General features: G+C 36.2%; 2 protein-coding genes across 10 annotated transcripts in view; one reads left to right on the top strand and one right to left on the bottom strand.

Moving 5' to 3' along the window:
* Nucleotides 1-6750: 6750 nt before the first annotated feature.
* Nucleotides 6751-17766, bottom strand: ZCRB1 (zinc finger CCHC-type and RNA binding motif containing 1). 2 transcript variants are annotated; one of them, XM_024575878.4, is made up of 8 exons: nt 17575-17765; nt 16472-16557; nt 14228-14256; nt 11224-11335; nt 10767-10874; nt 8356-8468; nt 8186-8261; nt 6751-7148 (listed from the first exon to the last, which is right to left on the bottom strand). In XM_024575878.4, exons 2-8 carry the CDS (start codon nt 16553-16555, stop codon nt 7017-7019), a joined length of 654 nt encoding a protein of 217 aa, XP_024431646.1. In that variant the 5' UTR covers nt 16556-16557; nt 17575-17765; the 3' UTR covers nt 6751-7016. The 2 variants fall into 2 exon arrangements, with proteins under 2 accessions (XP_024431646.1, XP_024431648.1); XM_024575880.4 differs by lacking the exon at nt 16472-16557 and having other exon boundaries at nt 17575-17766.
* A 4-nt stretch (nt 17767-17770) lies between these two features.
* PPHLN1 (periphilin 1) overlaps nt 17771-26229 on the top strand; it is a 103919-nt gene continuing 95460 nt past the window's right edge. For 4 of the 8 annotated variants that reach the window (XM_045184229.2, XM_045184228.2, XM_045184227.2 and 1 more), the window contains exons 1-2: nt 17817-17884; nt 18488-18762. In XM_045184229.2, coding sequence (XP_045040164.1) covers nt 18723-18762 — 40 coding nt within the window. In that variant the 5' untranslated portion in view covers nt 17817-17884; nt 18488-18722. Of the gene's footprint in view, nt 17885-18487; nt 18763-26229 lie in introns of all 8 variants that reach the window. The other 4 variants (XM_045184230.2, XM_024575903.4, XM_053921602.1 and 1 more) reach the window with 3 other exon arrangements.

Raw genomic sequence — 26229 nt, 5'->3', positions numbered from 1 at the left:
CAGTAGGGGATACCACACGAGAGGCAACCACACATTGATGTTTCGCTCTCTCCCTGTCTAAAAATAAATACATAATCTTTAAAAAATTTGATATTAAAAAAAGACAATGGAAACCAGAAGATAATGGAATAATTTTTTCAATCAGCTGAAAGAAAACAATTACCAAACTTAACTTCTATAATGTTGACATAAGAAATGTCCGAACCTGTAGAAAATTTTTCTAGGAGTTTATTTGAGCCAAACTGATGACATATGCTGGGGAGCAAGATCTCAAATGCTCTGGGGAATAAAAGTTTTATAGTTTCTTTTATGCATTTGAGAGTAAGCAGTGAAGTAAGGAAGATTCCATGAAAGTGAGGAAAAAACAAGGTGGGGATTGGATTACAGGGTAGTTAACAAGATTATGTGCTCTCTTGAGAATAGGTATGGTTTGTTTCAAAGGTGCATTAACCTACATGCACAAAATAATGGACAGGACTTTCTTAAGGCAAAGACAAAACCTTTCACTAAAAAGGTCTGTGGTGGGGCATGACCTGCTCAGTTAGGAATTTATGATTTATTATACTGCCCCCTCTTTTTTGTACATAATACTGTGCAAAAATACTGTACATAGACATAACTGTAAAAGCTAGAACTATGAAAATCCTAGAAGAAAAAAGTAGGGGCAAATTTCATGGTCTTGGGTTAGGCAAGGATTTCTTTTTTTTTTTTTTTTTTTGACCCTCTCACCCACCCCCTACCTACAATGAGCTGCTAGGATTTCTTTGATAAGACATCAAAAGCACAAAGAAAAAAATGATAAATTAGACTTCATCAAAATTAAAAACTTCTGGTCTTCAAAAGACATAGTATGAAGGTAAAAAGACAAACCACAGATTGGAGAACACTTGTGAATCATATATTCAAAAAAGGACTTATATCCATATATATAAAGAGCTCTTACAACTCAATGATAGGACAAATAATGGGTAAAAGATTTGAATAAACATTTCGGTAAAAAAAAAAAAAAAAAAAAAAAAAAAAATGAAGCCCTGGCTGGGTAGCTCAGTTGGTTAGAGTGTTGTCAAGGTTGCCAGCTTGATCCCCAGTTAGGGCACATGCAGGCATCGACCAATGAATGCATAAATAAATGGAACATCAAATCGATGTTTCTCTCTTTCCTCTGCCCCTCCTCTCTCTCTAAATCAGTAAATAAAAAATTCTAAAAAGATACATGTATGCTAAGTGAAATAAGTCAGTCAGAGAAAGTAAAATACCATGCAATTTCACGTATATGTGGAGTCTAAGGAACAAAATAAGCAAAATTAAAACAGACTCATAGACATAGAAAACGAACTGATAGTTGCCAGTGGGGAGGAGGATTGGAGGACATGGTGAAAAAGGTAAAGGGATTAAGAAGTATAAACAGGTCTTCTGACAGAGTGCTAGTTTCCCCGAGTCCGTTTAATTTTACAAATATTTTTTTAATTAAAAAAAAGTATTTATTTATTTATTTCTAGAGAGTGTAAGGCAGAGAGAGAGGGAGAGAAACATAAATGTGTGGTTGCCTTTCCTGCACCCCTTACTGGGGACCTGGCCCACAACCCAGGCATGTGCCCTGACTGGGAATCTAACCAGTGACCCTTTGGTTCCCAGACCTGCGCTCAATCCATTGAGCTATACCAGCCAGGGATACTTTTACAAATATTTTAATAGCTGTATCTTTTTATTTCTATAAATCATACTTATTTCTTTTTCAACCCAGTTTTTTTCTAATAGTCCTAGTCTTCTATTTTCATATTTCTCTTTTAAAATTTTAATCTTTATTGAATATATCTGATATTTTTATCTGTGTTCTGCAAGTCTAATCCTGCTACTAGTTTTGTCTACTGACTCTCACATGTTTGCTTGCATGTTTTATAATTTTTGACTTGACTCATTTTCAGTGTAGTTTTATCTCTGAGGGTCTTGTGCAGTCCAAGTTGAAGGCATGCGCACCTAGAGCCAGCTTTCACTTGCTTCTGTCATGTCCCAGGGATATTACTAGTTGGTGATTACAGTTGTGTCCAGAAACATTCAATGGACAATCCTATTTGTTTTTTCCATAGCAACATTTTAGCATTTTCTTTGGTAAAAAGATTTCCGGAATCATGACTACTCCACAGCTAATTTTTTAAAAAGATTTTATTTATTTTTAGAGAGAGGGCAAGGGAGGGAGAAAGAGAGGGAGAGAAACATCAATGTGTGGTTGCCTCTTACGTGGCCCCCACCGGGGACCTGGCCTGCAACCCAGACACATGTCCTGACTGGGAATCGAACTAGCAACCCTTTGGTTCGCAGCCCATGCTCAATTCACTGAGCTACACCAGCCAGGGCCACAGCTAATTTTTAAAGACCCTAAAACAAACATCATTTTGATCAAAATTTAAATGATAGGTTTGGAAAATTTTGAATTTCCTTATACAAATAGAGAAATTCCATTATTTAAAAGCTTAAAGCTATGACGTTATTCTTATTGCAATAAATATGCATCCTGTTAAAAGCAAAATTAGAACATTTTAACATTTAAAAATATTTTTTTATGCCATGGCTGATGTGGTTCAGTGGGTTGGGTGTCGTCACATGAAGTGAATGTCGTTGGTTTGATACTTGATCGGGGCACATGTCTGGGTTGCAGAGCAGACCCTCAGTTGGGGCATGCAAGAGGCAACCGATTGATGTTTCTCTCCCACATAGATGTTTGTGTCCTTCTTTTTCTCCCTCCCTTCCCCTCTAACAATAGATAAAATATTAAAATACCTTTTTTTTTTCTCACTGATTTTAGATAGAGGAAGGGAGAAACAGAGAGAGAGAGAAACATCAATTTGATATTCCACTTATATATTCATTGATTGCTTCTTGTTTGGACTCTGACTGAAGATAAAACATTTGATATTATAATAATTGATATAATTTGTACAGTGTCAACTATGTGTTTGACTCTATATTATGTGTCTCTAATAAACCTAGATATGTTTTTTAAATTTAAAAAATTTCAATTAGTTGATATACAGTATTATATTGGTTACAGGTGTTCAATTTAGTGATTAGACTTTTATATAACTTAGGAAGTGATCACTCTGATAAGTCTCGTGCCCAAAAGATATACATTATTATTCCCTTTTCTAAATGGGGATGCTGAGGCTCAGAGAATGGTGGATCAGGGACTCAGAGATCTTTCAGTTTGACTTCAAAGCCTAGACTGTATTAGCAAAATGTAAATTTAATTTGTATTTTATAAAATATGTTGCAAACAGATATATCCAGGGCAGCTGAGCAGGTTTGTTTTTTGTACTATAGTTATTTAAGGGCCCAAGGCAACATCTTAAACATGTTGAAAATTGCTCATACTCTAGAGCAGGGGTCCCCAACCTCCTGGCCTCAGACCCCTACCACTCCAGGCCTATAAGGAACAGGACCACACAGTAAGAGGGGAGCCTGAATGTAATGTGCTTGAATCATCCCAAACTTCCCCCCTGCCCCCCGATCTGTGGAAAAACTGTCTTCCATGAAACTGGTCCCTGGTACCAAAAAAGGTTGGGGACCATGGCTCTAGAGAACACTAGAGCATCTTATACCAACCATTAAGTGCTCCGGTTCGAAAATAACACACATTGTTTCTGCTCACAGCTCACTGAGCACTGCTGGTCACTTTTCCCACACACAAGTGGGCCAAGAATTGCAATCCCTTTATATGCCTAGGAGGCAGAGATATTTAATGAGTTAAATATTGAATGACTATCAAACTGAATATCAACTTCAACTAGTGGCTTGCTCCCTTCAGGGTCATAATAATAGTGCCAGACATCACAACCAGAGAAAAAGTGATATCACACTATTCTTAACAGCAAGGATGTTTTTCCTAGAAGCCCCTCACAGACCTCCTTCACTTAATATTGGACAGAACTGTATCACATGTCCATTCTTAACCAATCACTGGCCAGAGGAATGGGATTATTATGTTTGACTCAGCCCAATCAGGATCTGCCTTCTAGAACCAGGGATTAGGTTACTTTCCCCTGAAGCTCATGGCTGTCTGAAGTTTGTGAGTGTTGACAAAGATATTTCTCTGGTACTTTTTGGTAAGTCAAATTCACAAAGGAAGGATACTTTAGTAAGGTCAATAACTCAGGTATTAAAACCAAAAGGAGAACTGGGGAAATGGATGTAGGCAGGAACCCAATCGGAGCTGCTAAAACTATTGCAAAGGTTCTGAAGTGGGTGCCTGTCTGGTGAGTTTCCAAAACAGGAAGGCCAGTGTACCTATGGCCAACTGACTTAGGGAGTGAATTACAGGCAATGAGGTAAGATAAATAATGTCCTTCTTTTGGGACCTCACATATAGGTCATTGTAAGAAATGTAGTTTTTATTCTGGTGAAGGTAAAAAGAGATTTTTGAGTGGAGGATTACATCTGTCTTAGTTTTAAAAGAATCATTCTGTTCTGTGGAGCATAGTTAGGAAGCAAGTGCAGTCATTCTAGATAATGGTGTCCTGGGCCAAGGTGTTCGCAATAGACTAGCTCTGTACGTCTGAATACATTTTAAAGATACATTTTAAAGAGTTGACAGCTTATGATTTGATGTGGGGTACATGAAAAAGAAAACAATCAAGGATTTTTGGCCTGAGCTAAAGAATGTGGTCAACATTAAGAGATGTGAAAGGGCCTGGCTGGTGTAGTGCAGTGGATTGAGAGCTGGCCTGTCAACCAAAGTGTCTTGGGTTCAATACCCAGCCAGGACACATGCCTGGGTCACAGGCCAGGTCCCCAGTAGGGGGTGCGCGAGAGACAACCACACATTGATGTTTCTCTCCCCCTCTTTCTCCCTCCCTTCCCCTCTCTCTAAAAATAAATAAAATCTAAAAAAAAAAAAAAAAGAAAAAAAAGAAATGTGAAAGGCAGTGTATAGACAATTTGGAAATCTAGGAGTTCAGTTTTGGGTAGGTAAGTTGGAGATCTCATGAGACTTCTAAGTGGAGATTATTTTAAAAATTTAAGAAGGCACTTGGGCATAATACATATAATTTTTTAAGCTTTACCTTTAAAATCTGCTGGCCCTCCCAAAGAATATTTCCATACCAGAAAACCATTGAAAGAACAGTTCTAAGACAAATTGTTATTCATATGTAAATGATGAAATTTAATCTACCTTCCTAGTTGATAGGGCAGTAATGTAGTTTGAGTACTTCCTGAGAAAAGCAACACAGCATAGTGGTATATAGATTTCAGAGCTAGTCTGACTGTATTTAAATCCCTTTTGCACTTATTGACTGTGTGACTTTGGGTATATTACTTTGCCTCTCTGTGCCTCAATTCTGTCATCTGTATGATGATGAAAATAATGCCTACCTAAGGGATTGTTAGTTGACAGTTCTAATGTTTTTCGTCTGGCCATTTGGGTCTCTATTGTGTTGGAGGCTTTCCTCATTTGTTGATGCTGATGTGTCTGTTCATATTTGAATATATTCATATAAACTTCTCTATATTTTATAGGAAAATTTTCTACAATTTTCTTCTTTGCTTTAAAGTTGGTGAATTAATGGGTGGAACAGAAAGGGTAGTCCAGCATTCAATTGTTTTATCTGGTTTACTCACTAAAATCTAGAAGATTCTTTGCTGGCAAGTGGTTAACACTTTCATTATCTTTGTAGTTTTCAAAGAGGAAATATTTCTATTGCTTTTAGGAATAAAAAAAACTAATAAACTGTTGTTCTTTTTAAGAACATTCAAACACTACAGAAATACACAAACTAGAAAATTAAAGGCTCCATAATCCCATTCCCATATAACTATCCGCAGGCAGTATGAGAAGATTTAGTCAGAAATATATGTAATACATGAAAAAAGGAGACAATTTTAACTCTAGGAAAATGTAATCACCGTATACTTATTAGTTCAGAAGTGAACAGTATTTACATAGTCATAAAATAAAAAACAATAAATATGGACTTAACCAAAAATTTTAACATAGCCCAACTGAGAAGATGGAGTAGTGCACTGGTAAGTATAGAAGACTGAAAAATCCTTTATCTCTTTAGGAATTAAGTGGCAAAAATATATGTATTTTATTTAGAAAAATGTATGTACATATGAAAAAAAACAGCTAAAGAAGTTAGCTGCTTCTGGGGAATGGAACTTGGTGCCAAAGGCAGTGCAATTAATGCTGTTTGGTTGTAAGCCTTCTCGAACTACTTCATATTTTATGGGAAATTACAATGTATCCAGATTGGGATAAAGCAAAAAGGTGTAAGGTGATAACCACCCATATTTAAAACAAAAATTCTCTTAAAAATTTTATCAGCATTTAATACCAATAAATCATTCTTTTCCCAAGCTTTTATGAAGTTTCTGCCTTACAGATGAAATTTATTTTAAAAATCCTAATGTAAACTAATCAGATGAATAAACTTTTATAATGAACTTTCAAACAAATCTTTTTTAAGTTTGTTTTTTAATTGATTTTACAGAGAGAGAGGGAGAAGGGGAGAGAGAGAGAACGGGAGAGGGGGAGAGAGGGAGAGAGGAATAGGGACAGAGCAATTGGTTGTTCCACTCATTTATGCATTCATCGGTTGCTTCTTGTATTTGCCCTGACAGGAGATGGAGCCACAACTTTGGCATATTGATATTGGGTCCATGCTCTAACCAACTGAGTTAGCCGGCCAGGGCCTCAAACAAATCTTTTTAGTAATGCCTTATTTCTTGATTAACAATAACATTACTATAATAGTATTAAGTTTTATTTTTTATTCAAATAAACTGTTTTCAAGGTTAATGGTTATTAGCAAATCTTTATTTTTTAATATTCTGCTAAGGCAAGATAGACACATGATCCTTTAAAATTTCTTTATAATTTCCTATGAAACACTTTCAAGTAAAAAATTATTGGTATTAAGTATTCTTATGCTTAAATTCTAAAAGTGATCTTTAGTCCCAACTAAACTTGGTACTCCAAGATTAAAAAAACATTTAATGATATTTACATAATAAATATAATTTTAATCACTAAGTTCTTCCTCATCACTGAAATATGCGCTTTTCTTTATCCTTGGGCGTCTTGAATCATCAGATGTTGATGGACCCCCTGAACTGGGTTTCCATTTTTTTTGTTCTTCTTCAATTTTGGCTTGCTGTAATGTGAGTCAGAAAACAAGACAAAACAAAACCAGGTACCTGTTTATTATTACTTGTGGTACATTAATTCAAAACAATGCAAAAACAACCAGAAGTGCAAATAGTCCCTACTCATGCAAACAATCTACTCCATAAGGATACTCCTCCCTCACTCCCAAGTTATATCCCAGTCTCACTATGTTACTAAATTCACTTTAGGTGGCTTCTACTAATTATCAGGCACAGGAAATGGTGCCCACTTTCCATTTCTGCTAGAGGTGGGCAGGTTCTATAAAATACCTTAGTTAACTAAAAGAAAAACTAAATCGACATATACATTGACCATGTTTCAACTACATTAAAACAAAATATCTAGTTGTATAAAAATTAGGAGACTATGTGCCCTTCTTTAAAAAATGTTTCATATATTTGTAAGAGGGCCTTTAATATGTTTCTGGTTTTGTTTTGAAGTGAAGCTTCTTTTCAAAGATATATTTTTAAAGATATCTTTTCAATATCTTTAATAAAATCTTTTCTGTTGGGCTAAACTCACTTTAATCAAATAGATCTGCTCAATTCTATAATGAAAAAAAATTAAGATATTGAAAGTGCTGTGGGGCCCTTAAAGTCTAGAAAAAGCCAAGATGAAACTCTTCTATCATACTGTTCTAAAGAGCTTAGAGAAGTAGCCTGACTCCTGAAATTTAGGAGGTGAAGGGAAAGACAGGTTGCCACATGGAGATGATAAATAAAGCAAGCAGGAATAGAAAACTATTAACTCAAGGCAGCTAATGGCATGGTGCTTTTTAAAAAACTACTTAGGCCCTGGTTGGTGTGGCTCAGTGGATTGAGTGCCAGCCTGCGAACCAAAGGGTCATAGGTTCGATTCCCAGTCAGAGCACACGCTATCAGGGCACATGCTTGGGTTGTGGGCCAGGTCCCCAGTAGGGGGTACGCAAGAACACATTGATGCTTCTCTCTCTCTCTTTCTCCCTCCTGTCTGCTCTGTCTTAAATAAATAAAATCTTTTAAAAAATAAAGAACTACTTAGTACCTGGAAAGCTATGGCCTGACTGAGGCTGTCAAGAGCAGGATCTTCCCCTTCATCTTCACTTTCTTCTACTTCATCACTACATTAAAAAAAAAAAAATCAGAATCACTTAACCAATAGTAAAAAGACAGAAGCAACACTATAATTTATTTGGTAAGAGTGGATATACACACATTTCTTCTTCTGGTTCAGGAATTTTCTTTTTTTTCTTTTTCTCCTTTTTCTTTGGAGGTTCACGTTCTCCAAGCATATTTTTAGGACAGGCATAACTTAAGTGTCCACTTTCCTTTTGTTTCCCATTGAAAAAAAGAGGAAAAATACCATATGTTATTATTAACAGAAAGTTGCCACGTACCCTAAGACTAAAAGGTTTTACAACTTAAAAAAAATATTGTCACACTGGGAACATACATGAAGAAGTTAACAAAACCCATAATATTTATAAGGAGGAGATAATAATTCCTAATAAGCTACTTTAACAATAACTATTTTACACGTCTGCTAAAAGTATTCTTCCGTCAAACATTTTAAATATCAAGATTCATGACACAAAACAATTCAAAATTTAAATGGACTATCTACTTTAAATGTAAAAATTTTAAGTTATTATTTGATAAAATTGGGACAAAAATATCCCTAATTCCCAACATGTTGCTTAACAGCCTGTTTTAAGAACAAATGGAAAATTTAAAGTTTTCCTCACTTTTCCTATTAATTTCATTTTGCTTCTTTCATATTTAGATTATACCTGTACTATCCAATTATGGTAGCCACTGGTCATAATTCTTTTGTGGTTAGTGAGGGCCTGTCTGAATTGATATGCACTGTAAGGGCAAAATACATATGTGATTTTGAAGACAAATGAAAAAAGAGTGTAAAATATCTTAGTTTTTAAAAATATTAATTGCAATCACTCAAATAATAATATTTTAGATATACACTAGGTTAAGTAAAAGATGTAAATTTTACCTTTTTCTTTTTTAATGTGTCTACTAGAAAATTTAAAATTAATTTGTAACTTACATTATATACATATTTGACAGTGCCGGACTAGCCATAAAATTATAATGAACCTTAACACTGAGTTGTAAAACACTGTGTAATCTGCACATTAGCTCCCTAAAATATATTTAAGAATATGTGCGAGTAAGGTGTAATTGAGCCAAGAGCAAGAGACTGAGCCAGGATGAGAACAATAGAAAAGAATAATAATCATGCTTTTCAAAAAGCATGAAATAGACTGTGTACTTTGTATACCCGGGGACAATACTGAACCTAAAAGGTGTTACTGTTAACAAACTGCTGAGAAAACGTACTGAGAGAAGCATTTTCCAAACTGTTTTTGAAATAAGGGTATACCAAAAAATACAAACATGTCCCATATTTAAAAAAGGATTTAATAGTGAAATCATTTTGAGACAAACGAGGCTAAATAAATGGAAAGACATTTTCTGGGGGGAAACTTTTTAAGAAATACAAAAATGTACAAGGTGTAATATAATAAATATGAATTGGTAAACCAAGAAGACAGTAACAGATTCATCCAGGATATCTCATATTATTTAATATTCACTGTGAATATGAGGATACATACTATTCTATGCGACCACAGCTGCTCTTCCCTCCCCCTTTTATTTTTTTAAAATAAAATTCAGGACTCTGGAACACAGTTTCTGAAACACTAGCTTATGAGGTATTAGAGTCATAGGAGTTGACAGAATATCCTCATGGCCCTTGCTTTTGGTCTCTCTTTCCTTCTTTCCTTCCTTCTTCTTTCCCACCTGGCCATCCACCTGTTTATTTAGTTTGGGGTGAAGAGTTTGGGAGTGGCAGAGGGGAAAAGGATGCCGACTCATTTCCTTGTATCTTCCACACGATTTTGTAGCCAGGACAATGTCTCTCCCCAGCTTTCCATGAATACCTCTACACCCTGTTTATAAAGTATTCTATATAGGCATTTTGGAAACCCTGACTGAAATTCTCTTGGTACCATTAACAGCCTTAAGCAAAACTGTTCCATGGCCGTATCTCTCTTAATCACTAAAAGATTAAATGATTAACGATAGATGGTGAGAAATAGATAAGAAAATGATCTACTTCAGTTATAAAACATTAGCAGCACTAATAGGAAAAACCATTAGCAGTACTAACAGGAGAAAAACCAAAGAACTTTTAAAACACAGTATTTCATAGTGGATAGGTCATATGATATTATTTATAATGAATTGTGATGCTTAAACATTGACTAAATACTACAGAAACAGGCAATATGCTATTAACACAAATATTTATGGGTCACTAAAATCAAGACAATCAAGTATTTAGTTAACATTTTTTAATCTAACAATTTTCAAAGATTTAGAAACTAGAGAAAATACCACTCTCTATTACCCAACTCAGGTTATGTTTACGTACTACATTTCAATTGAATTTACTTACATAAGTCTAGAGTACCAAATTAAAACAACTTTCATAACCCAGTTTTAGCCATCCAGAAGTTTTGGAGAGCACAAATAAAATACTGATGTCAAAAATACCTAAAAATAAACTATGGAAAGTTACATTAAGTTTTAGGTATACTCACCCCACATTCGTAACACTTAGATTTATCAAAGTAGTTTCGTCTTCGAATGAACTCAGCTGCTCTTCCATTGTCAATAGCAATGCTTGCTTTTATCACTCTACCAAATAACTAAACCAAAGAAAACTGTCAATGCAGAAGGATGTATTCATTGAAACCTAACACTACAGTCATTTGATCCTATTTCCTCAAACCTTCAATTCCATTTTATATTTTAGATTATTTTAGAAATTGCCTATTTAGGTGTGACAAATTCTATCCCATAGATTCCTATTCCTTAGAGTGTACCAATGTTTTAGGAACCCCGTACAGTTTTGGCCTCTTTTCTTTTCCATCAGTTAATACCCTCAGAATATATTGATACCCACCAGACTTGACTACCCCTACATCCCCACATATTTGGCCTGGATGAGCACAAAGGCTTTTGGGTTAAAAACCTTGTTGGGAATGAATGACTTACCTGTTTGTTGTTTATTGCCCTGGTACAGTTTTGTGCAGAGTCTTTATCCAAAAATAAAATAAATGCAACACCTTTACTTTTCCTGGTATCTTTATCTTTCATTATAGTAACCCTTAAAGCATAAACAAAAAGTTTAAAATAATGAGGCAGCAATAAATAAAAAAGATAATAGTAACTTGGAAAACTCAAGTGTTCAAAAAGGGTTAATAGAACATTTACAAACTAAGAAATTAATACATTTCATAACAGCTATCTCTTCAAAGTCATGGAATATCAAGAATGGAAATGAGCAAGTGTGATACTGATTTAACACTAGTGAACACAGGTAGGATTAGGAGTATCTGATAAATCAAACTGTAATCAAAGGCTTAAGGATGAAGTAGAGATTACAGAGACAACAGTATCTCGAAGAATAAGCCTAATTCCTCTTCTCTGTTAATTCTTACTCTGTAGAAAAAAAAACAAAACAAAACTGAAGTATTCTCTTCTACACAAAATGTAAAATGACTTATTTTTTCTAGGTTTTAGAATCTAACTATAGGTACTTTGAGCCATTCTTAGCCATATCACCCAAAGTACCTAAGTGATAGGGATGGTGTTAAGAGCAGAGTCCACTCTTTCTCCTGACCCCTACGCATCCTTAATCCTTTAGACCCTTGTCATTGTATGTCATTCAATATGACATATGTAAAACAGTGTTCAACAGGGCAGTATGAAGAAAGGCTGATTCCAAGGCTGGGAGAGGGAGACACAAGGTGAACTATTTTGATTAGAAATACTTTCTCCTCCTTTCTGCTAGCCTCTACTGAACTCTATATATGTAAAACCATGCCTCATCTCATGTATTTTAGTAACAACTCCTTTAAGGTTGTCTCTGTTAATCCTAGCTCAATATGTTAAAGCCAAAAAATAGATACAAATGGGAAAGTAGTTTTTCAAAAGAGTGCATCTATTTGTTACCCATGTGGTCATTCAGTCACTCAATTAGCTGCAAGCCTAGGCATTAAATACTGATAATATAAAGGGAGTAGGACAATGTCACTCCCTCATTTAAAAGTCTGCAATGGGTCCCTGGCATCCTTAGTACGAAAACCGAGCATTTTGTAACATGGCCAAGAAGCAAGATTAGAAACCTGCTTCCATCTCTGGACTCACCTTGGTATTTTTCCCTCTCGCTCACTTACCTCTAAGTCATTATTGGCCTTCTTTCTGTTTCATGATTTCACTTTATTTTCTCTTACCACAGGGCCTTTGCACAAGCTGTTTCCTCTACCCAAAATGTTTCTTTCATTCTTTTTGCCTACTTAACTCTTACTTAGACTTTAAAATTCAACTCAAAGGATACTGACTTAAGTAAATCTACCCTGACTATTTAGACGAGATCAGGTCTTCCCTGTTTGTAGATGCTTATAACTTTGTGTCTTTAACTTCATAGCATTTTCATGCTATATAATTATATATTAGTGTGGACATTCATTTGGAACTTCTGACAAACAGGGACAAAATAAGAAAAGGTAACGGTAGGGTTAAGGGAGTAGACTCTGGAATCAAACAAACTGTTGGATTTAAATCTTGTCTCCACTGTAAACTAGCAATATAATTTTAGGTTTACTGTGTGCTTCAGTTTTGTCATTTATAATATCAGGATAATAATAGTATTTACTTTAAAACGTAGTTGTCAGAATGTAATGAGATATTAAAAAATTAGAGCAATGACTAGCATATTTATGTGCTTAATGTTATATATCATTAATTTTTTTCATTATTAGTGTTTTGATTGTTAATGATGACTGTCTGAAATTCTGAACACCCAAAAATTTACCTAGAAGCATTTTTGGTGGCTTTTAAATACAGAAGTAACTTTAAAAGAAGTTAACATCAGGATGCAAATGCACTTCAACTATTTAACATCCATTTATCAAAAGCTAGAAGAAAATTTAGTCAAGATAAACAGATTCTAAATTCTTGAAATTTTGATTGATTTAAAATTTATACCAGAATATACATCAGTTAGAAGATAGTTAGAATGACAGTATCTTGCTTTTAGTTCTTTGTCCCATAACATAGTTAAGCGATTTAAAATAGAGAATTAAGTATGAGAACCTTAAGTTCCCTTTATCTCAGTCCCAACTGATATTATCATCCCTACCATTTCTGTATGTTTTCAGTCTTTCCAGTGATATCTAAGCTTTCTATGAAGGCAGAGAGACAGAGAATGTTTTCTATTTATCACTTTCACAAGCACTTTGCATAAGCATTAAGATTGTTTTATTCTGCATTCTAATAATATTCTAAATATTATTTACATTTGTTTCACAAATGATAGTCCACTTATAGTATATTTGATAATATACTTTCTAGTAAGAAATTATATTGTTTAACTAAATTATGACATATAAATGAATACCATGAAGTCATTAAGTATGAGAATATATCTTTAAAGTACATGGGATGATATTTATTATATAATGTCAAGTTAAAAGACAACAATATTGCATATATAGAATTGAGTCTCTTAAAAAAACTGTTTAATATATGTTTATATGCATAGGACAATGACTTAAATATATGTAAAAATGTTAACAGTGGTATTTTATTTACTTTGTTATATCAAATAGTGTTTTGTAAAAATGTCAATCTACTTCCATTATAAATAAATGGAGAAGTAAATTCAGATAAATTTTTATATTTGATCTTAGCCAAAAGGCCAAGAAGTTATATATTCAGATAAACAATTTTTTTTAATCCTCACCCAAAGAGATGTTTCCATTGCTTTTTAGAGAGGAAGGGAGAGAGTTACATCAATGTGAGAGAGAAACATCAATTGGTTACTTCCCATATGCGCCCTAACCAGAGATCGAACCCACAATGTAGGCATGTGCTCTGACCGGGAATAACCCCACATCCCCTTGGTGTATAAGATGACACTCCAGTGGACTGAGCCACGCAGCCAGGGCCAGATAAACTTTTAAATGAAGCTTCAAAATTTGATGTGAATACTTACTTTACAACTTTGCCATACTTGGAAAATATCTGAAACAAAATAACACATAGTAATTTTCAATTTAATTTAAAATCACACAAAAACATTAAAGTTACAGATTGTATACATTGACCACATTCTTTGTTATAGTTTATGAAAAATTTCAGCCTTTAGTCTATAAGGCAGACTCCAAAAAAAATATATATATATATATAAATATATTATTCATATAAATTATATATAATATGTAAATATATATTATGTATAATTATAATGTATATATAATTATGTGTATATATACATAATGTATATAATTGTGTATAATTATATATTATGTAATATATACGTATAAATTATATACATTATATATATATTTTTAGTGACTAGAATAGTATTCTTAATTGTTGTTATTGGAGTCACAGGCATCTGTCTCAGTTCCTAAATTTCTGACCAATGAGTACATACAGAGGGAAAAAAACCACTCTTCATATATGGTAGATTGAAGACATACACATGCACAACTGCTGTGTTTCCTGTGGTATATCCATGGCAACTATCAAACCCACTATAGGCCCAGAGAAACCTTGTACTTGAAATAACAATGTTGTGCAAAATCACTATTCCTAGCCTACCCCCAGCCAATCAAACAATCACTGTTTCATAAAACAAAAGCTTCTATAATGAAAAATCCATTCCCATCAGTCTCCTGCCCACCCTTGTTGGTGGAACTTCAGTTGGCCTTTTTTTCTCTTACTTTTTCCTCTTCACCCTACGCAATCTCACCTATTCCTTTGTTTCAGCCACTACCTACCAGTATATACTAATAGTTCCTATTATATAATGCTTTTTTGAAAAGCCTTTTAGAATATATTAATATATATAATCAATAATAATAAATTTAGAGTTGTATGCTTAACTTGTGTAATGCTGGAATATAATATAATTGGATCACAGTGTTAGCCACACTGAATTCTGAAAACCAATACAGACAAATTTCTATATAACACTTTCAAAAGGCTTTTCATTTCCCTCAGAGTTCCTTACCATTAACTATGTAGGCCCTAAAAGGCACCTCTGCATGGGTTTACCTCTGACTGCTTCTCCTCTTCTCTCTACTTGATTTACTCTGTGCCTGAAAGGCTTATCCCCTAGACATATGCACAGCTGCCTTACTTCCTTCAGGTCTTTAATGAAAAGGCATCTTCTCAATAAGGCTTCAGACCACTCATGTAAAATTTCACCTCCATTCCCAACCTAACATTTAATAACTTTCCTTTCCTGCTCTATTTTTTTTCTCTCTACTACCTAACATCTTAACATTAACTTTGTATCTAACAAATAACATATTTGATTTTTAAATAGTTCACGTTGTTCATTTGTATTTATATTGTGGATGCCAAGAGGGATTTTCATCTTTTTGTTTGCTGATGTGTTCCTAGCATCTTTGAGAGTGCTCAGCATACTGTTAAATGTTCAATAAATACAGAAATGTCTCTATTTGGTAACAAGGAAGGAAGCTACAGTTCATTTCCTCCTCTGTTCTTTGGGACTCAAACTATCTTACTTAAGTAATGAATTAAGTACTATGTGTATCATCTATACAGCATCTCTCTACCTACACATCTACCTAAAGTAACAGAGAGAAGAGGGCACATTTGGAAGAAAAAACTCATGTCATTTCTTCCAGTTTTTCTCAGCTACCCATCTGCAGGACAGGCTCTGCAGGAACTTTGTTCTGTGTAAGGTAAACAGGTGAAAGATGTCAGAAGGGACCTTTTCCCCCTCAATCACTTCTATTCTAAATTGAAAACAAAATTTATTAAACTGTTAAGTTTCTGCCACATATGTAAATTAAGATACATTTTCATTTTGAGGGTTAGGAGACGTGTGCTTCCATCAGCCCTTGCATCCAAAACCTCCACCCCACTACCAGTTTCAAAATCCAGGTAAGCAAGCAAGCAGGAAAAGTCAGCCTATCACAAGTTGCTCCTACTTCACTATGCTAGCTATGACTTCTGTGTTCATAAAGAACCTGTTATCCTCTAATAAAGCACTGCAAATTCTCTTTGGAAATTATGAGTGTCTAATTTATTTTCATTTACTCATGTGTGCTCAAAGAACAGAGATCTTTGGTATTAATGGATTAAGTGCACTATAATGTACTTATTGAGCATTTTTGCCAGGGAGAACTGTTTGCCTGAGCTACAGCCGTTTCTCAAATAGAGAATTCAGAAGATAACAGTACTAATACTAAAACTTACTTACCCGGTATAAGTCATTGTTGGTTAGGGAAAAGGGCAAGTTGGATACATACACTGTGCTTTTACTTGGGGCCAATCCACCACTCATTTCTAAAAAAGGAAAACAAGTAGACCCAAAAGCAATCTAAGCCAACGTATTATTCACTCAAAGTAAAACCAATACAGGCAACCATTAATTTAATTATGCCAAGTTCATACACCTTCCTTACTTCATAGTAACAGTTAAGAACAATGACTCCAGGTGGGTGAATTAAGGAATTCCTTTTCTCCAGACACCACTTAAAACAGATTTTTGGTCCTATTGCAAATAGATTCTTCACACTAACTCTTTCATGGTCTATGGTGTGAATGGAGAGGTGAGATGAAGGAAAAGCTCTGAAGCTACTCTTAACCTTCCCTCGGTGCTTTCAAATATGCATAACATGTTGCATACACACAGCAGAGAGAGCCTGGGATCTCGGAAAGAACCTAAGCTATTGATTTTTCACTAATACTGTGGTTGGATACCTTTTCGGTTGTCTTAATATTTTCTTTCTGGAGTGGTTAAGAGGAAATTTTAGCCCCACATTTTGTTGCACATAAAGCTCTTTCAAATCACTAAGTTTGCAGACTAGCGCTGAAATATGAAATGACACATTATACGAATACGTTTCAATGCCTTATATGTATTTTTAAGTTTACAAATATAATCTGTAATTCTCATATCGTGCTTTACAAGTCCGCAAATTATTTGAAAATTATATCTGGCTCAACCAAGTTCAAAGTTTTAAATTTAAAAAGCGTGTGTGGTATGTATTTAAGTGAGTACAGACTATCATAAATAGCAAAATATTGATTAGAAGGCGTGCCAATTCGCGAAATAATAGGAAAACTGCTTGATACTTGGGATGCTTTGGGGGAGTTATTTAGACAACTTCAGAAACTCAACAGCGATAGGTCACTTTTGAAGAGTTTTCCACTTGAAACTCTTTACACGTTAGCCGTTTTGTTGAGAATGCGAAGGCAGCCAACGGTAAAGGACCTGGAATAAATCGGGTGGCCGGAGAAAGGGCTGGTCGTTCCGGCTGCCGGGTCTGGGGAGGGGCCCGGAGGAGGAAAGGCGTTTACCTTCAGGTGGGGCGGGCCCGGGAGATCGGAAGAGCGTGAGCCCCGCGCTCAGTTGGGGTTCAACCCCGACTACTCCTCGCCCTACGCAGTGGCCTTGGCATCACGAGTACTGGGAAAGATCAGGTACCGCAGTCGACAAGGTAGTCGCAGCAAGCGAAGCCTCTTCCCACCTCACGATAGACACAAGCGCCGGAGGCGGGCCCAGAGGCGGGCGCTTTTGTGACGTATTCCCTGCGCCGGAAGTGCCCGCCTGGAAAACGGCGACGAGCGGGCTACCACATTTACGGTGTCTCCCGGTGGCCCATAGTTGGTGAGCGTGTTTTACCTTTGTGAGAGGTGGACCGGGACGTGGGAGACTAGCGGGGATCGCGGTTGGCGGGCCGTTGGGCGGGCGGGCGTTTTCCGTGGTGGGACTTGGAGTCTTCCGCTGCATTTGAACCGAGCAACAGTTATGCCTCTGCGGTTGAGGGTGGACAGACGCAGTGGAGTTGGAATAAGAAAAAGTCTTAACTCTGAGATATAGTTCTCCTCTCTTTAGCGCCTCAGTATGCAAAAATGGGACGGAACTGGATAACTTAAATGACCCCAGATCAGTTAGGAAGTGGGTAAATTCACTGAACGTGTTCGACGTACCCAGGTTGGTATCAGGCACTTTGAGAGCTATAAAAAAGTGTAAAACAGGCATTTTTCTGGCGGATATCTAAATTTAGTTGGGGACACTTTGATTCAGGAATGACTTATCTTGAGTTTTGGCATGGACAAACGTTGAACTTCTTGGTATCTTTTTTCTTCCTGTAAGTCTATAATGGGCACACACTGGTTTTTTCCGAAGAGGCTGTATGCAGACCCATCATTCCTACAGAAAAATCAGAAAATAATGTAAGGTAGTTTATACTTAACTTCTACCCACCAGCACACACAGACCAGGCCTCTAACCACTCCATGGGAGCCTGCGTGCCAGCAGCCTGGAACCCAGAGCCGTTTCTGGAGCCTGCACAATCCAGACTGAAGCCGATGTGTTACACAGAGACCGAAGTGCAATCCATCCAGGACACAGCTGAATTTTCAGAGGCCTGAATGCCTCCGCGTCCACCAGGGAACCGCTGGGACTAATTCTCTTGGCAAACTTGTGGCCAGCCAAAACTGCCATGCTTCACATCCCCGTTATCCTTGGTTACCGCCCAAGATGTAAGCCCCTTTGGTCTTCTATGCTACTACACCCTCATACCCATGCTGCTTGTGCTTTCTCGCCCTTGATTCAGTCTATCACTGCTTCTCTCTCCTTTTTTTTCACCCTTCAACACAGCTGTGCTCTCTGAAACCCCTGTTCCTTCCTTAATGAACTCTTTTACATAATCAGTCACTTTATGGACATTCTCTTTCATCTCCTGACCTTAACACTTCACTTTTCCCTCCAGCCCTTTCAATTGAGCCGTTCTCTGACACCCGCAGTAAGGCGGGGCAAAGGCTTTGGCACATTGAACTGATTTTGATTCCTCGAATACTTTGTTTCCCCTCGGGGTCATTGCAAAGGTTCTTTTCTCGCTCTGTGGTGTTTGTTTTTCCTGACCTTTTTCTTGATAATTTCTGTGCCTTCTAAAGATCAGTTTAGGTGTCTCTTTGAGGGGTGTTCCCTGACTTCTGTAGGTAGAGTTAGGTACCCTAGCCATCACAGCACTTATCTCATGTATCCGAATTGCGTGTCTCTTTGCTTTTCTGACTAAGGTAGGCTGTGGGGGTGGGGGACCGTATTTTAGTTGTTGATTTTTGTAACTCCAGTGCCTAATAAGCAGTCAGGTGTTTCTTGAATGATTGCAGTGCTGTAGGTACAGTCTCAGAAGTCAGGCAGTTGACTGTCATCTCCTGACTTCAAGATGTAAGAACCATTCAGAAAGGGTCATCTGCTCCTCAGCTACAGTTTATTGTGACCATGTGACTATATGATCCCAGTGTTGCCAGAGCATCCGGTTTTTTCAAGGAAAGTTGGAAATACAGGTTATTTTTTTAAAAGTGATATTTCCCAGTCTTTAAGTTTTGTCAATGGGATAACATTGTATTAATTTCACATGTGGCCTATCAGTCACCCGTTTGAATTCTGTTTTAAGTGTTGTAGGGTTTAGAAGTGGGTTTTGTGGAGAATAACAAGTTTTGAACTGGACCTTGATGGATGGTTGGAAATTGAATGAGAGAATTGAAAGAGGTATTCCAGCTTGGGAAATCAGTCAGACAGCTCAGGGTAGTGTGTGTTACTTTGTGGCACAGTGAGAAGGCTGGCATGAATGACCCTTTTGGAGTAAACAGGAGGTTAAGTGAAATGATAGAGGGGGCATATGGAGGGCACAGCAGTTTGGATTTGTTATAGTTATTTAGAAACTTTGGATTCTTGATCAGGAAAACTTCAGATATGATGTATTAGCAAAGCGAATTGAGAATCTTTTTTTAAGGGTAAAATAGAGAGTAAAAGACTGGAAGGAGGCTGACCAATTAAGACTGTAACCTCTATCTAGATGTGAAATGAGATTTAGATTTGTAAATATTATATATAAGCAAACTTCTGGTATTTTTGTCAACTTGTGTAATTTTAGTTATTTGATCACTACAATGAATAATCAAGAGTCTCCTACTTACAAGTATTTAATACAATGTGGTGGGTCTTATGAAAGAAGTATCTTTACAGCAAGTAACTTGTAAAACTAGAGAATGCAGTACTTTCACATTGCTCAGTTACATGGTTCATTATGAAGCGGTCAGTGGTCTCCTTTTCTCTAACTTCTTTTTCTTTCATTCCATCTTGTTTACTGCCAAAATAATTTTCTGGAATAACATTTCCCTCTCACCCTATATTTAGTCTTAGAAGCCTACAGTGAACTCCTCTAGTGTTTTTGGTATGTTGTGCCACTTAATGCCCTTGAATTTGTTCTCTGTGTCTCTCCCTGTTTTGTTTGTGAAGACAAGTGACATGATGAAAAGAACTTGAGCTTGAGAGTTGTGCAGGCCTCAGTATGATTCCAGGCTCCATTTGGCTCTGAAGCCTCCATGTTTTATCTGGAATGGGAGGGATAACACCCACATCAGGGGAGGAAATGAAAGTTTATTGAATACCTATGCAGGGCTATTTCTTATTCCTTTGCAATGTGCATATTTTGCCCTTGTCAGTTCCATCTTTCTCATGTACATGTTTTCTTCCTTAACTCCTTTCCCTTTTCTTGGGTTCCTTTCACTATTGTTCATCCACATTTAAGCAGTCTCTCAAGATTCTGTTTAAATGTTCTTGGTTTTCTTAACTATTATTGCCTGCACTTATCTTTCCCTGAGCTTTGAACAGTGATTAATTCTAGAAGATACTTTACTGTATTTTGATCTTTTTAATTGGCATCAATGTTGGTTTTATTCCATGGACCTTAAATAATTATATTTTAATATTTATTTTTAATTAAGTTGTCTGGAATTTTAAACATTTTCCAATTAAAATGATATTATGTAGGTTTCAGGTTCAAGACAGCCCTTAAAAGCTTCTTGTTTCAATTTAGTGTGTTAGGAATATGTTTACCTTGCTTTAAATCAGTGGATTTCATCCTGAGAAAAGTCTCATCCTGAGGCTTTTAAAAAGTGTCAGTGTTTCACACCAGGTCAATTACATAGGGATTTCATAGGATAGGGCCTAGGCATTGATAGTTTTAAAAGCTCTTTAGATGGTTCTAATATGCAGTAAGGATTGAGAATCCCTGCTTTGGGTGCTAGAGCTAAGGATTCTCATTGGTACCTTTCACTTAAAAATGAAATTCCACTAGTGTCATGAAAAGTGTGACAGGAACCATAATCTAATAGTGCTCATTGGAAGCTTTCTGAATAATTAAAAAGTACAAAGTGATATTAATGTTTTCCAGATGGCTCATGTGGTGGTCATGAATATTATGTTTACTTATTTGGCCAATATTTAACAAGTACCTTCGCTAAGCAACTGGAATAAGAGAGGTACAGTGATTGCCTTTGCAGTGGTATTTGGTTTTGGAAGGAGAAGAAAAAAAAAAGTAGATTGAATATGATGTTATATAGTGCTGTTATAGCAGGGTGCTTTAAGAGGCCTAAAGAAGGAAAAACTTTATTCTTTCTAAAGCGTCTAAGAAACACAACAATGCAAAATCTGTGGGACAGAGCGAAAGCAGTCCTAAGAGGGAAAGTCATAGCATTGTAGGATTACCTCAAGAACAAGAAAAATCTCAAATAAATTGTCTAACTTTACGCTTAAAGGAACTAGAAAAGGAACAATAAATAAAGTCCAAAGTGAGTAGAAGAAAGGAAATAATAAAGATCAGTGCAGAATTAAATGAAATAGAGTCTTAAAAAAAACCAGTACAAAAGAGCAATGAAACCAAGAGCTTGTTCTTAGAAAAGATAAACAAGACTGACAGACATTAACCAGACCCTTACAGAAAAAAAGAGAGAGGACCCAAATAAATAAAATCAGAAATGAAAGAGGAGAAGGAACAACCGACACCAAAGAAATTGTAAGGATTGTGAGAAAAGATTATGAACAACTATATCGCAACAAATTGGACAATCTAGATGAAATGGATAAGTTCCTAGAAATGTACAATCTTCCAAAACTGAATCAGGAAGAATCGTAAAACCTGAATAGACAGATTGCAACTAATAAAACTGAAGCAGTAATCAAAAAACTCTCCAACAAACAAAAGTCCTGGGCTGGAAGGCTTTACAGGTGAATTTTACCAAAAATTCAAAGGACTAACACCTATCCTCAAACTATTCCAAAAAATTCAAGAGGATGGAAGACTCCCAAGCTCATTTTATGAGGCCAGCAGTATTTTACTTCCAAAACCAGATAAAGACATTACAAAGAAGCCCTGGCTGGGTCGCTCAGTTGGTTAGAGCATTGCCCCAATATGCCAAGGTTGTGGGTTTGATCCCTGGTCAGGGCACGCATATCAACCAATGAATGCATAAGTCAGTGGAACAACAAATTATCATTTCTTTCTCACTCTCTCGCTCTCTTTCCCTTTCCCTTCCTCCCTTCCTTCTCTCTCTCTTAAATCAATAAATAAAACATTTAAAAAACACTACACAGAAAGAAAATTATAGGCCAATATCTCTGATGAACACAGATGCTAAAATCCTCAAAAAAATATTAGCAGACCAGATCCAGCAATACATTAAAAAGATCATACACCATGATCAAGTGGGATTTTTTTATGGGAATATAAGGTTCATAAATCAATAAAGGCAATATACCACATAAACAAAATGAAGGATAAAAAATCACATAATCATGTCAATAGATGCAGAAAAAGCATTTGATAAAATCCAGCACCCATTTATAGTAAAAACTCAGCAAAGTGGAAATGGAAGGAACATAATTCAATGTAACAAAGGCCACATATGACAAACCCACAGCTAACATCTTACTGAATGGGCAAAAACTACTAACATTTCCCTTAAGAGAGGGAAGAAGACAGGGACGTCCACTTTCACCACTATTATTCAACATAGTATAGGAAGTTCTAGCCAAAGCAATTAGACAAGAAGAAGTAAAAGGTATCCAAATTGAAAAGGAAGAAGTAAAACTATGGTTATTTGCAGATGACATGATACTGCATGTAGAAAACTCTAAAGATTTCACCAAAAACTGCTACAACTGATAAGTGAATTCAGTAAAGTAGGATATAAAATAAATATCCAGAAGTCAGTTGTATTTATATACACCAGTAATGTACTATCACAAAGGGAAACTAAGAAAAAAAAATCCCATTTACAATTGCATCAAAAATACCTAGGAATAATTTTTTTTTAAGATTTATTATTTTTTTTAGAGAGGGGAAGGGAGGGAGAAAGAAGGAGAGAAACATCAATGTGGGATTGCCTCTTGTGTGCCCCCTACTGGAGCTGGTTCTCAACCCAGGCATATGCACTAGACTGGAATCAAACTGGTGACCCTTTGACTTGCAAGCTGGCACTCAATCCACTGAGCCATGACTACTTAGGAATAAATTTAACCTAGGATGTGAAAGATCTGTACTCAGAAAATTATAAGACACTGAAGAAAGAAATTGAAGAAGATAGAAATAAGTGGAAGCATATGAGGTCTGTCTGGAAAAAGTCCAGCCATTGTTAATATAACAAGAACAGTTTGCGCCACATTGATGTAACCTGGCAGCTAAGGAGAGTGAACTGGAGTGCGCATACATGAACGATGATGACTTCACTCTATTAGTGGGGGTGGTAGATGCTGTTGAGTGAGCATGTGTACTGTGTGGTTGTTAGATTCAAAATGACTGACCGAGTAAAGCAACAGATCTGCATCAAATTTTGAGTTAAGCTTGATCATTCCTCTATGGAAACTATTTGGGTGATTCAGAAGGCCACAGCTCTGGGCAACTGGTGATTGGCAGCTTCATCATGACAACAGACCTGCTCGTGCATCGTGTCTCATCCAGAGATTTTTGGCAAAACATGAAATCACCCAGGTGACTCAGCCCCCCTACAGCCCAGACTTGGTGCCTTGCAATTCTGACTTTCCCAAAACTAACGTCACCTTTGAAAGGGAAGAGATTTCAGACCATTGATGAGATGCTGGAAAATACGAGGGGGCAGCTGATGGTGACTGGGAGAACTGTGTGAGGTGCCAGGGTGCCTATTTTGAAGGGGACTGAGGTGTCATTGTCCTATGTACAATATTTCTTGTATCTTGTATCTTCAATAAATGTCTCTATTTTTCATATTATATAGCTGAATACCTTCTGGACACACCTTGTATACCGTATTCATAGATAGGAAGAATTAACATCATTAAATGTTTATACTGCCCAAATCAATCTGTAGATTCAGTGCAGTTTCTATCAAGACATCAATGGCATATTTTACAGAACTAGAACAAATATCCAAAAGTTTATATGGGTTCACAAAAGACCTAGAGTAGCCACAGCAATCTTTAGAAAGAGGAACAAAATTGGAGGAATCATGCTACCTGATATCAAACTATACTACAAGCCCATGGTAATCAAAACAGCATGGTACTGGCATAAAAACAGACATACAGATCAGTGGAACAGAATAGAGAACCCAGAAATAAACCCATGCCTGTATGATCAGTTAATTTTGGACACAGAGGCAAGAACATACAGTGGAGTAAAGATTGTCTATTCAATAAATGGTGTTGGGAAAACTGGACAGATAAATACAAAAATGCAATTTAGACCACCTCCTTACACCATACGCAAGAATAAACTCAAAATAGATTAAAGACTTCAGTGTTAGACTTGAAACCATAAAAATCTTAGAAGAAAACATAGGCAGTACAATCTTAAACATTTCTCATAGCAGTACTTTTTCTGATATATCACCTCGAGCAAGGAAAACAAAAGAAAAAATAAACAAGTGAAAAAAAAAAAAAAACCTACATCAAACAAAGGGTTTTGCACAGTAAAGGAAACCACGAAAATGAAAAGACTACTTATTGAATGGGAGAACATGTTTGCCAATGATATATCTGATAAGGGATTAATATCCAAAATTTATAAAGAACTCAGACAACTCAACACCAAAAGAACAAACAGTCCAGTTAAAAATGGGCAAAGCACCTGAACAGACACTTCTCCAAAGAGGACATACAGATGGCCAATAGACATATGAAAAGATGCTGCATGTTACCAGTCATCAGAGAAATGCCAATTAAAACCTCAATGAGATAGCACCTCACATCTGTCAGAATGGCTGTCATCAATAAATCAACAAACAACAAGTGTCGATGATGATGTAGAGAAACGGGAACCCTTGTGTACTGCTGGTGGGAAGGCAGATTGGTGTAGCCACTGTGGAAAACAGTATGGAGTTACCTCAAAAAATTAAAAGCTGAACAGCCATATGACCCAGTGATTCCACTTCTGGGAATATATCAGAAGAACTCAAAGTACTAATTCAGAAGAATATATGCACTCCTATGTTCACAGCAGCATTACTTATGATAGCCCAAGTTTGGATGTAGCCCAAGTGTCCATTGGTAGATGAGGGGATGAAAGAGCTATGGTGCATTTAGACAGTATAATACTACACAGCTGTAAAAAAAAGGAAATCTTACCTTGTGCAATATTGTGGATGGCCCTGGAGAGTATTATGCTAAGTGAAATAAGTCAGTCAGAGAAAGACAAGTACTATATGATTTCACTTGTATGTGCCATATAATGAACAAAATAAACTTAAGCAAAATAGAAACAGACTCATAGATACAGAGAACAGACAGCTGTCAGGAGAGGGAGGTTGGGGACAGAGGGAAGGAAGTAAACACAAAGAAACAAACAACAATACGGTGATTATTAGAGGGAAAAGAGGGTGGGTGTAGGTAGAAGAGAGTAAAAGGGGTATAAATGGTGATGGAAACATGTGATTTGGAGTGGTGAACACACAATACAATATGTAGATCATGTATCATAAAATGTACACCTGAAACATATAATTTATTAACCAGTGTCACCACAATAAACTCAATAAGAATAATGAATTTTTTTTTGGCTATTTTATTTTTTTATTTTTATTATTCAATTACAGTTGTATGCCTTTTCTCCCCATCCCTCCACCCCACCCCAGAATAATGAAATTTTTTAAAAGTATAAGAAAGGCTGGCATTTAAGCCAAATAAGGTAG

Source organism: Desmodus rotundus, chromosome 3 (genome assembly GCF_022682495.2).
Source record: "Desmodus rotundus isolate HL8 chromosome 3, HLdesRot8A.1, whole genome shotgun sequence".
NCBI classification, from domain to species: Eukaryota; Metazoa; Chordata; class Mammalia; order Chiroptera; family Phyllostomidae; genus Desmodus; species Desmodus rotundus.
Note: the sequence above shows the minus strand (reverse complement) of the source record. Positions and strands in the feature narration are given on the sequence as shown.